Genomic DNA, 13,155 nt, shown 5'->3' on the forward strand with positions numbered 1-13,155 from the left:
TGACATGTAGCCACGTCTGAGAAGCTCTCTCTACAAAAAGAATATTCTGAGTAAATCTGCTACAACATACAGGACACGGTTCAATAGCTGTGGTGTTCAGGAAGCATGCATGTGTGGAAATATGGATTTTTATGATCAGTTATGTCCCCTATCTTGGACCCCAACGGTTTCATGTATAAATCACAAGTACATGTATGTTCCCTCCATTTCCAGTTATGAAGACGCAAACACTTGTGCGTCCACCGTCAACATGTCCTCTTTCAGATCCGCCATGAATGGGCCGGATATTCCATTCCTAAGTATGAAAGGCCACCGGCTTTATATGGTTCATTTATGCCATTTTACAGTCCAGGCGAGTAGGCCCTGATTCTGCCATCAAGCCTTTCTTGCCTTCTGCCTCTGAAAGCTCCAGTCTGAGCTCGCATCTGTATCCATGAACTTTGTCCTATTCCCTGCGCGGCTAACGGTGCCTGACTCCAGCCTGTTGCCTGCCAAAAACTGTATTTCACCTTCGAGATTATCTGCTCCGCTCCCTACCCAATGCATTCCTGTCTAGTAGTTTAAGTAAACATTCTTCCAGCTATCGAGCAAAGGGCCCGGCTTCTCTGTCTTTATGCAAGTAATTCATAGCCCTGTTACTATGGAAGATTTCTGCCCTCGCATCTAGTGTAGACACTTAGACGCTTGTACACGCACTCACAGTCAGTATAGAATAGATTTTGTTCGAGAGACCTTTCTTTTTGGATAACACAGTTCTTTAAACATAGGATATTAGATATGATTTGGGATTAGGTTGACATAACCCCAGACTTTTGTCTCCACATGTAGAGCTAAATGTCAAGTCCCTTTCTCCCTCTAGTTGCACGTCTATCACACGTCATGCGACTGCGCACGCATCTCTGCCAAATATTTCTGCTGACATTGCAGGATTCTCCAGGTATCCACCCACACATGACAAATTACCCATTATCATCAAGTGGACGCCCACATGGACGCCCACCTTCACGCCTACTTACACGCCCACATGCTCTTATCTCATTCTCTCTTGCTCTTTTGCTTACGTACAATTGAGAAATGTATATATACTGTACTCTGTGAATAATGTTTTGAGAATATTGAGAATACTTTTGAGCCCCTTTCCAGATCCAATTTTGGTGATGGAAATATTCTCCCTTTGACTCGAGTTATTGGAATAAATCCCTTTATGAACCTGATACCACAGACTCAGCCTCTTGCTTTATGCATGATCCTATTGATATTCTGAAATACATAGAGCGTAATATTTTATTTACCACACATGTTGGAAGCATGTCCAGTTTACAGTATCGCGCGCAGGGTCGGACTGGGAAGTCAAAACAGCCCTGGCAATTTAGTCAGACCAACCCCAACGGGAGGGGGCGGGGGGCAAGTGTGAAGCACTGCTGCTTTTGTTACTGGGGGTCAATATTGCAGCACTGCTGTAAAACAGGCCCTCAATAACAAAACCCGCCCCCCACCACTGAAAAACTGCCCCCCACCCTTCCAGCCTCCTGGGGAAACGCCTAAGGCCCTGTAGGGTCAGTCCGGCCCTGACTGTGCGTCTGATTGACAGGACACTCCCACACGCAAACAGACCTTTATTACGGGAGAGAGCTGCGATAATGGGGAGGAATGGTATGAGGGTGTGGCGGGCTGGAAGGCACTACCTGAGAGCTTGGACAAAATTTGAATGCCAGTTTTTAGGTCCATTTGAAATGAGAGATTAATGGGATCTCCAGGGTCTCCCAGTGCATTCAAATCCTTCTGTATCCAGCATTTTCTCTACATATGCTAGGACTGCTATTGATATACCCATGTTTATATTTTTGTCAAGACCAAGGGCCCTGTCCATATTCTATTTTTGAAAAGGCTTTAATGAGCAGAAAAGAGATGGATTCAGCAAAGTTATATGAATCTTAGTACCATCTTTTTAAAACAAACGATAGGGCTTACCCACTTTTTAAGGCCATGTGAGTTGAATTCATTGCGTTGCAGCCATCTTTGTTTGGGATAGAATCAGCAACAGACACGGTAGCATGACTGGCATTCATTTTAACAGGGAAGCAAACACCTCTGATAAAGTAAGGCTTTAATTTATTGAGTACATTTGCAAAGAGAAATAATCAAAGGTAGCTTAGCGACATTTTATTGTGAGGGCTGCTAATGCATCATAATGCTACTATTGACCAAATATCTCCTTTCGTCCTTTCTCTAGTTTGCAATAAAACCCAACTATCTCCACATCTGGCCCAGGAACACTTTCATGATGATCGCGCTCCCTAATCTGGTGAGTGGCCCCTTGTCTGTTTTCTTTTCTTTAGGTATCTGCATTCAATTTGGCGTGTGCTCATGTTACCTGCATTGCCAGTTGAATGTTGCCAAAATCTCGAACTGTGCAAGTGGAAATGCTCATTCTGTTCAGACTTGCTCCATGTCTCCTCCTTGTCGTAACTCAATATTAACTTTTGTACCAAATAAAATCTGCGGTGGCTCCTCTGCTATGGCGGAGGAATGTCACACCACCTGCCAGCAGCTACAAAAAATGAAAAATAAAACAATAATAAACCCTTGTTTATTTTTATTTATTTTTTTCTCTTGGATCCCAGGCTTGGGGGCGGGGCCAGGTTGATAGGCTGTTGGAGGCGTGGTCGCACTGCTAGTCAGTCTCTTCTCGGAGCTCTCACCCATGTCAGGAATTTTTCTCAGAAACTGTGAAGGTGCTTGGACTTCCCTTGTAAATATAAACAAGGACACACGAGTCAAAAGTGTCATTGATGCACAAGTAGGTCGGCCTAATGCTATGAAATGGAAGATGAATCCAGATGTATTCTACAATGGTTCCCTGTTACCACTAGGAAGTAGTTTATACGTAACTGGTTGTTGCTGATGATTCCATTAGTCAAAGAGGAGATGGGAGGAAGAAGCTTTAGTGAAGGAAAACACAATGTTGGTTCCCACCTGATATTGATTGATTGATTGGAGTACTTATAGAGCGCAACTATCACCCTACGGGCATCTTGGCGCTTGCATTGGGAACCCGTCCTGGTTTTTCCCTGTAAGATAACCCGTACTGGGCATCCCCAAGGTGAAAGCCAGGCATCCCGCCGCGGGGGGCTGTTGTGGAGATTAAGCAGGCTTGTTGCCCAGAGCTGCATAGTGTGAACTCGTGCTTAGAGTGGGCACCGAAACGAGAATTATCGAGTCCGTGGACAATTGGGTTCTGGACCCTGCCGTGTCGGGAATCGAACCCAGGTCCCGGGCCTGATCTCTGCTTCAGGGTATGCCTCCTCTAACCAGTGAGCTACACTTCTCCACTTATTCGTAATGGTGGGTACAAATATTGTATCATTCAAGACTGTGCATTTTATGATTGCCACATACTGATCATCTCAAAATACTCCACACCTCCCAACATTCACTGACTCATCCAAGCACATACACACCACATGCACCCCACATACCACAACGTAACAGCACAACTTATAACTCTTGAACTATGGCATTTTGCTTCCTTTTTACCCCGATTGGCAGCATCTTTGAAGGTGGGGTGGGTGTAAAGGAACAGCCGGACTTTCAAGTGGTCCTTGGCTTCTGCTTTCCCTTCTGTATGGCCAAGGATAAGACGTCTTGTCTTTGGTCGGTAGTAGGATTAGCGGCTTAGTATTCTCAAGAGATGTAGATATTTTTCAATTTTTATACGCACAGCGCAGTATTTAATAGACGATCTGTAAGAACTTGTATGCATTTATCCTGTACCCCCAAATTTCTTGTGGACAGCACTCCTTATGTGGTTCGTTAAAGACAGCAGGCCGCTGCTTTTCGTAGGCCCTGATACTATGAATAGCTTGACACTTGAGTGGTAGGTGTGAATTATTCATATATGTACACTGCAAATTGACTGTCAGTAGGTTGGCACCTGTCTGTTGACAAGCATTGGCTAGTAGATGTGAATTATTCATAGCCATTACACTGTGAATTGACAGCCCATGGACAGGATAACACCTATCTCGTGATAGGTACATGGCCTCGAGGTGTGTAACACAGTATGCTGTAAATTGACTGCTCATGCACAGGAACGCACAAGTCTTAGCATATGAGTGCTTCTGTTGTGAGGCTCTGGGAAGGTATGTAACATTTCCCCAATTGTGAAGTCTCACAGATAGGCAACTTCTAAAGTTATATTTCTATTAAGTTCTAACTTCGGTTTTGTTAGTATGTCTGGACCCAGCCCTCAACCTTAACCTGCTGGACTGACTTTTTTTCCATACAGAAAGTTAGGTCCAATCATTCTCTTTATCGTTTCTGATCAAACGTCTGTCTCTAGTTAGTTTAATTGGCAATGCCTGAACATATGTTTTTAAAATCTTTTAAGCCGTACTCTCCATTTTTATAAAATTTGCGACCTCTAGTTATTTTGCCAAATGAAACAAAATTTGAAATTCCACAACTGAAATAAAAAAGACAGTAGTTTGTACAACATTCAGAGGGCTATTTTAGTCAAGCATGTTAGTATGACTGAGTTCAATAATCCAGAAATAACTGATTCATGCATGAAGTTTATATTTTTATATACTTTGGGTGGCTACTCACTAGCTTTCTTTTAAGCATATAATATAGAATTTCGGACATAGTATTTTTAATGAAGAACTGTGGAGATAGTATTTCAAGTGAAACATGAACTGAAGATCGGAAAAACATTGTTAATTCAAAACCATTTTCTATTTGTAAAAATAGTGAATATTGTAATAAATAAAATTACACCATAATAACTAAAATCCAATCCGTAGAGTCGGAGTTATGAGTTTTTTAAGTTTTATGTAAAAATAGCTCCGAGAGTCACTAAGCACCAACTGCAGGTTGTCGCTTTGCAATGGAACTAAATTACAATCTGACATGCTGAAGCGCAGGCCGGGTACAGAACCAAGTTTCTCCTGCTGGGAGTTTTACCTTCTGACTTTGTTTTAGGGTCTGCGTATTTGGTGACTTGTGTAGCTGTGCAGTGCAGCAAGGCTCTGCAGGGCTCTGTGTTGCTCGGTAACAAATCTAGTGAAGCTTTTAGCTATGCGACAAGGCTCTGCGTCACTCGGTATTGGATGAAACCTTCAGTCGGGATCTTCTCAGAGTGGCTCTGCAAAGCTCTTCGTCACTTGGCGTCAGATCAGGTGAAGACCTTAAAGCTGCACTGCTCTCCCAGGCTTTGCGTTGTTCGTCGTCGGATTTGGTGGAACCTTCAGTTAGGAAGAGAGAGGAGCACTCTGACTCAAGGATCCAGGGAATTAAGGATGGGGCATGGAGGTCAGGACTTACTCCCACAGAGGCCAACAGAGGGGACCAGGTCAGGTCCAATTGGTACTGGTCAGCAGAAGAGAAGGATAGGCCCCTGGAAGCTTTATGTGTCACTGCAGCTCAAACAGGAGGTCAGCCAACTGACCCTTGGAGTCACGTCTGAGGTCCAGGGTTTAGGGCAAGCAGGTCTAGTTTTCCTTCTTCAAACAGCAGGGCAGTCCTTCTGATTTTTCTCAGGTCCAGGAGTATTCTGAAATTAGGTTCCTGGGATGACACTTTTATGCCCAGTGCCGTCCTGTGGGTGAGGGGCACCCCGTTGTCTAATTCTGAAACTGGGTCTGATCTTTTTTCCCATTCCCCTGAGTCTGGCTACAGTCTGTATAATGAAACAAAGGGCGGACATGCCCAGGTATGAGCTGCAACTGTCAGTGACAGGGTAGGCAGCTTCTGAAGTCGTAGAGGCTAAGTACAGCCGTCAGACTACCCTTTAAAGCTTAGGAAAATCCCTTCCCCTTCCCCACACCCAAAGCCAGTGGTCCACTGTCTGGGAGGAAAACACATCACACCACAGGAGAGCCATTAACAGTTTGGTGACCCTGGTCACTAACAGTAAGGCACATTTTGCTTGGACAGGAAAATGCTAACTTTCTAAAAGCGACATTTTCAAAATAGTATTTAAAATCCTATGTCAACAATAAAGAGGATTTTAAATTACAACCAAAGAGAGAGCGAGAAGTAATTCTCTAGTTGTTCTAAACTGAGTTTAGCGCTTATGAAATGTAGTACGGTAAACTAGTGTTGGTGTATGGGAGGCCACAACCTCGCCACAGTAAGAAAATGATTTTGGAGAAGTTTCACTCCCGGGACATGCAAAATCCAAATGTCCTACTTTTTAAATACCATGCAGTCTACCGCGCCTAAATACCTCACCTCCAAGGTGACGTATAAGTATTTAAAGTCTCATTCATTAATACTATTTGCTTGTTATATTAACTATCATAAAGCTTAAGGAATAGAAAAAGCATCCTAGGAACTCTAGTTGTTTCCATACACAACATTTTATTGTTCTCAATTATAATTGATTTGCACCTATACACAAAGTGTTATCTGACAAAGGAAGAAAAATAAGGAAAGGAAAAGTATTCGAAGGCACGTAGGTGAACCTACAAATAAAAAAAAAATCACCGCCCCCCCTCAAATAACTGCACCTTGCAAGATATAATCTAATTGAAGAGGCAGAACAGATTCTTTGTCCTACTGCCCAAAAAACTTCTAACTCCAAATCACATAACCTGCCTAAAGTTGCACATTTATTTAACAAAATGGGTAACTCATCAAAGCCTCAGAGCACTAAAGATCCTGTAGCTATTCACTCACAAACTCCTACTTGTAAGGCTCCCCATTAATACCATGCTTGTCATCTGTTTGCCATGTACGTGTAGTCCCCCCAGAACCCAAAACAGTTGTCCAAATTGGGTTCCCTTGGAACCTACAACAGAGTGTTCAAACCGATTTGCAGTGCTGTCCTCAAATGTAGAGTCCAATACTGAGCCTTGAGAGAGGACTAGCCCAACAGTGCATCCTGAAGAGACTGTGGAAGATGAGATCAAATAATTGAAATCCTGGAAATTATTTCTATCAAGAGGACTAAAATTATGGATCTAAGAACCAAGGTGTGTGTACTTTCAGAATCCCGTTGGGCAAGGCGAGTCAGGGAAGGCTGACAGATTTGTAGTGGCCCTTCTATGGAAGGGAGTGTATTGGTACCCCCTCTAATTTGGCTCACAATATAGTTCCAACTTGTAAATTAAGGGACTGCCCTTCTAGGCCAGCATTTATTCCTAGGCTTCCTCCTGGAATGAGGAAGCCTACTCCCCTTTTGTTTCAGTCTGCTCACCTAGCGCCTGCCTTAGAGACCTCAAGGGGATCTGCTAGCCCTACCTTTGGGAAAGACCCTGCCTACTCAAGGCTGAGTCTCCCTAATATTACTAGCCACAATGCACCTACCATTAATTTCCATTCAGAGACTTCAAATGGCCTGCTAACTTCAATCTTGGTAAAGACCCTTCCTATTCTAGGATGAGGTTCCCAAATATTACCTCTAAAGTATCTACCACTAATTACCACCCCCCCCACTCAAGATCACCAGGAGACAAACCTAGACTCTGAAACCTTTGTGCATCTCAGGTCCATCTACATGGCAGGAGTTCCTGAGCCTCAGCTGCATTATAGTGAAAACGAGACCTCACTAATCAACAAATCTATCCATTGGCTAATGGATTTCTGAAGGTGTTACAGTGTAATTCACTCAGATATTCTTGGGTCTCTGGGCTGTCATCTCCAGCTGACTTGTTTGATTCCATCAAGTTAACTTTTTCACACCCATTCATAGTGAATGTGTTATTATCACTGGAAGTCCGAACCTTTTCCCAAGCAAATTCTAACATTCAGTTTAAAGTTTATCCATTATTGCAGAAGAAGATAGATGGTTTCAAAAAATGTTCTCCGTGATCATTAAATGACTGACTAGAGGGTAAAGAAAACTCTGTCTCAGATTACCTTTCAAGCCGCAATATCAATTTGGCGATAAAGCCTCTCTAAGATCAGAGTACTTGGGACAATCTGCATGACCCCTACTCCAGTCCCCCAAATCAACTTTTGCTTTTTCCAGGCCCTAAACGTTAACCTGGCTTGGTGCCAGGACATGCAAATCTACATTCTTTTGGGCCGCCTTTTGATGATCGGGAGACTGAACATCCACATAGGAGTGACCTGAAAGTATCTCCAACCAAGAGGGACTCCCTAACATTAATTCCCTGGAATATTGTGGGTCTAAGGGGTAAACTGGCCAAGGTGGACTTTTGGGCTCTTATAGATAGCAGTGATATTGCTATGTTCCAGGTAACCTGGGAATTGGAATCTTTCCACAGGCAAGGTTATAAACATTTTCTATACCAGCTCAAAAGTCTCCGGCTGGCAGGCCTTCAAGAGGACTTGCTTTATGGTTTAATATTACTCTGGGCTGTTCTGTTAAGAAACAAGCCATCGATGTCCCTGATCTGCTTTGGTTGGTAATTTCCCCCTGTCTCTTGAAGACATTATTTCTATATAATGTGTACCGCAGAAGTGTTGCAAAGAACTGAGAGTCCCCAACTATATTGACACTAAGAGATCAAATTGAAGGGTTAGCCAGTGACGCAGCAATCATTGTTGGCAGAAATTTGAATTTCTCTTTTGAGCCTTCAGTTCTTCTTGAGATCAAGCGCGGAAGATACAATTTGGTGAATTTCCCGACTCTCAGGACAACCTATACGATCTTTGGCTAAGGTAGCCCTACAATTGATAGACCTATGTCTAAGCTGCCATCTGAGAGATTACAATGGTCAAGCCCATTCTGACTTGACTAAATGTCCGACCTTCAAAAGGAACTTCTACCAGAGCAACATTGACTATATCTTCATGGACCTGCCTTCTTGGTCTACTCTTATTGATATAGAAATTATTTCTTGACATGAAGGTGATCATTTCCGTCGGCTTCTTACCCTCTGAGGTAACCCTGAACAGATAGCTAAACCTTTGCATCAGGCCTCTGGCAGTCTCTTTGTCACTAGCAAACAGAGAAACATAAATGGCACTCCATACCTACTAATGAGGGTCCTTTTACCCAAATATATTTATATCTGGGCTCAATTTTGCCTGTCTTTGTTGATATTGGTACGTCCTTCCAGGCTGTTATGGTCTTTCTTGATGAGTGCTTTCTAGAGCTAAAACAATCTTTTTTTACTAAGCCAACCTCCCAGAAGAATTCAACTTCTGTTGATAGCCACTCCTGGTATATAAGGTCCTACAGGATGGCCGAACAAACATTAATATCAGTTATCAAAGGATGCAACAGTTATTCAATGCAGTCTGCCAGAACTAAGTATAAAGGTGCCCAAAGGTAGGCAAACATAGCCTGGAATATATTTGTGTGGGTCAACATCTTGAATTCGGCTTGCACTGGGAATCATCCAGTGTTCTGGCATTTGATTTGCAACAGTTCACAAATGTCCTCAATAAGGCCAGAGAACCATATTTGTCCCCAGGATCGGGTTAACCATTTCAAGCCCTCCATGGCGAGGGAATAGGTGAGTCCTCCTCTGTCTTCTCTATAGTCTATGAAGACTCATGTCATGACCACCCCACCTCATCCCACCAGTTCTTCATGATAGACATAAAATAGATATTGTTTTCGATTTTTATTTTCCTTCCCATGGCTGAAACCTTTCGAGCAATCTGCTCGCAGAAAGCGGGCAAGGCCCGTGGCCTGGTCAAAACCCAGGGGAATCTTTGTAGGTCTGAACCCACTGTCTGGGCCTCCTATCTAAATTGTGTATCCAATGCTGTTATAGCTGGTGCCCAAATCCCTGCTTCGGGGAAAAGAGCAGAGATAATACCTATTTCAAAAAGGGCTCTAAATTAGATCCAGGTAATTATCGCCACATAATTCTTATTGATGCCACTCCAAAAAATTTTTATAAACAAATTCTTGATCTACTCGCTTGAATGGAAAACAATATTATTTTCTCACAGTGCCAGGCTGGATTTCACTCTAAGATTAGTATGGTGGATCTAGTTTCTTGCTTTTAAAGTGGAAGATACTGGATCTGAGCGGGGTAGTCTTTCTGTGGCTTTTGTTGCTTTAAGGTCGGCCTTCAATATAGTCCTAGGAGAAAAGTTTTGGTCACCTTAAGAGATTTAGCCCCTCCCACCTTCCTTACTAGACATCATAATTCGCTTGCACACTAACAACTTCCAACAGGTAAGATGGGGTCCAGATGGAGAGATAACTGAGTGGTTTAGTGTGGCCATGGGTGTCAGACAAAACTATGGACTCACCCCAACCTTATTTCTCCTCTTTATAAATGGGTGTGTCTATTTCCATTTAAATTGTATAATGACTCACCTGTTTTGGGGGTGTCAAAACCCCACCTGTATTATTCACTGATGACACCCTGGTGATGTCCAAAACCCCAAAAGGGTTAGAAACCTTATTTAACAGATTTAAGTTGTTCTGCTTTAAGCAGGGGTTGGCCATAAACACATCTAAATCTACATTTATGGCATGGCTTCCCACAGGCACTTTAGAGGGGTTATTAGGTTAGATGATGCGGATCTTGAGAGAGTGTTGGACTTTGATTTTTTGCCTATCTAGTAGCAATTCTTGGGCAAGACAGATCTCAAAGAGCGCGCTCTTGCTAAATCACAGGGCAGAAGCTCCTCTAAAATTTGCAAGTAATACTTCTCTCCACCCGTTCTTGAAATAAGGCGAGCCCAGGTGCTGGCAGCCACCACTTATGGGGCGGAACTATGGGACTATTGTAATATTGACCCCCTAAGAGTTGCAGAAAATACATTTTTGAGGGCAGTTCTTAAACTCCCTAAAGTACAAATACCTCAGGGAGTAAGGCCACATGGCCCCTCCCCATTAATGATTGTACCGACCTCAGGTGATGGAATTCCAGGAGTCTCCAGATGCTTGGGAGGGGGACATCATGCCCCTGCCCCAAAAATGTAAAATTATGCCATCCCCGAAAGTCGTGGCCCATTCCAGGAGGCTCAATGTTTAACTATATAGTTCCTAAGTTTTCTGGATAGATACATTTAGGACCATGTTTTCATAGGGAATTTACCTTTTAGTTTGCTAATAATGTTGGTGCTGTTTGAAGAACTTTCCAAAAGTCTCATCCACCTCAGCTTCTTCCTCCAAAGTTTCTGGGTCATGTCAAGCAAGGGCTAACAAAACAGGGGGTGGGCCCAAAATGCACTTTCCCATGCAGTTTTGTATAGGAAAATTGAACAGCGATACAGCGAAAACAGCTGAACAGAATTGTACCTTGGAAGAAAGCTAGATATTTCCTAAGGAGGCTTGAGGAGGGGACTTGCACTTCCCCTCTCAATTAATAATTATACTGGCCTCAGGTGGTGGAATCCCAGGAGATACCAGGGGTGTGGGGAGAGGGAGTCTCCCCAAAAAACAAAAATCGTGCCGTCCCACAAGCCCCACAAGCCCTGAAGGCTAAATGTTGCCGTATATAGTTTCTGGGTAGTTATATTTTGGACCACGTATTCATAGAAAAATAGATTTTTGAGATTGCTAATAACTTTAGCATAGTATGACAAACTTTCCAAAAGTCTGTTATGCCTCAGCGGCTTTCTAGAAAGTTTCAGGATGATCTGTCAGGCAAAGGATAAGAAACAGGGGTGGTCCTTAAACACATTTTTCCCAGAGGAAAATTGAATAGCAATATAGCAAAAACGGCTCAATGCATTTACACTAAATTAGTCAGAAAGCTAGAGCTTACCCAGAAGGCGTGCTTTTTTACAATTTGGTGTAAATCTGTTCTGTAGTTTTTATGACTTGATGGTTCAAAATATATGTATGTTCACACCGCAGATAATCTGCAGACCAGACAGATCCAAAGATAAGATCTGATCATCTGCCACAACATCAACAACAATGTAGGGGCAGTCATTTTTTGACTTAGGGACTCAGTCCGCAGTCCCAAACAAATGCAAAAAAATAGAGGAGTAGGGTAGGGATAACACACTTTCACTGTTGTTTGGAGTGAAATGGCTTTATTTTAATATTTGTGTGAAAAAAAATTATGTACTGCCATGAGTGTATTTATATGGATTATTTTAGAATATGGTTATTGAAAAATTATTATGGAGACTTTTTGACAAAGCCAATAGGTCTTCTTTATGTAGACGGAAGTGCTAATCTCTTGCTCACACCAGTAGTTCTGCCATGTATATATTAGCATGCTGATACTTTTGCAAAGCCAGTAGCTGACTAGTTGTGTAGGAGTTGTGATAATATCTTACATTAAGTTAAAAAACGAATCAAAAATTCACAAAGGTTAAAGTAATGTTATAGTTAGGTATGGAAAAAGTACCTAAACCTACAAAAAAAAGTCAGTAATTCATTGAAAAAAGAAAAGTTAAAACAATATTATAGTTAGGTGATAAAGTCACGCACAACATCAAGTTTACAAAATTAAAAAACACTGAAATCTGCCAGCCATGACATGTTAAATGGCATACTTAATGACATCACTGATGACATCTCAAATGACATCATTAATATCTCCAATGACATCATCCCTGTCACTGCTATTCACATTGGTCCATAAGCCCTTACATAATTACAAAAAAGAAAGGAAAGGGCCTTTAGGCATATACAGAATAGAGTTACTGTGATTACATTTGTGGATGCATAGTATAATATTAGTGTAGTCCATGGGGCAAGTGTGTTGGTGCATGTTGAAAGCTATATGGTGCACCATTTACAAACCAGTAAGGTTTAAGGTACACTTAGTTATCCATATTAAACAATGTAAAGCACATCAGATTTGTATGTCAGCTGCATTTTTCAAAGCAGGCTATGGATTAAAACCAAAGCATGTCTCAAAACCTGTGAGAAAAGCTAATGCTCCTTTCTACCAGCTGATGTCTGTGCACATGCTTATTTTAAATAGTTGTTAGAAGGCACTTTAGATAAATTCTATGTATAGAGAACATTTATAAGGTGTAGATGTTTATTTGCATTATATTGATGGAAATTTTGAGGTTCTGCAGATTGTTGAATAATGTAGAATGTAAGGATGATCCAATAAGGGATGATTTAACTCATACTGTTGCAAGCATGGCTCCCAGATTGTATGCCATTGTGCTCATCTCAATAATGTATGTAGTGTATTTAAACAAACTTTGGGCCATAGGCTAAGCATTAGGTGTTTTATCAATGAAAAATGCATACCTGTCAATCTCTTGACTTAACATTGCGGGTCATGCAAAGTCTTTAAAAGG

General features: G+C 42.0%; 1 protein-coding gene across 1 annotated transcript in view; it reads left to right on the forward strand.

Annotated features, from left to right (window-relative positions):
• KMO (kynurenine 3-monooxygenase) overlaps positions 1 to 13,155 on the forward strand; it is a 412,483-nt gene that overhangs the window by 283,495 nt on the left and 115,833 nt on the right. Inside the window, exon 8 of the mRNA XM_085612308.1 lies at positions 2,234 to 2,305. Within this exon, the coding sequence (XP_085468434.1) occupies positions 2,234 to 2,305 (72 nt within the window). The remainder of the gene's footprint in view (positions 1 to 2,233; positions 2,306 to 13,155) is intronic.

This window comes from Triturus cristatus, chromosome 6 (assembly GCF_964204655.1).
Source record: "Triturus cristatus chromosome 6, aTriCri1.1, whole genome shotgun sequence".
In the NCBI taxonomy this organism is placed as follows: Eukaryota; Metazoa; Chordata; class Amphibia; order Caudata; family Salamandridae; genus Triturus; species Triturus cristatus.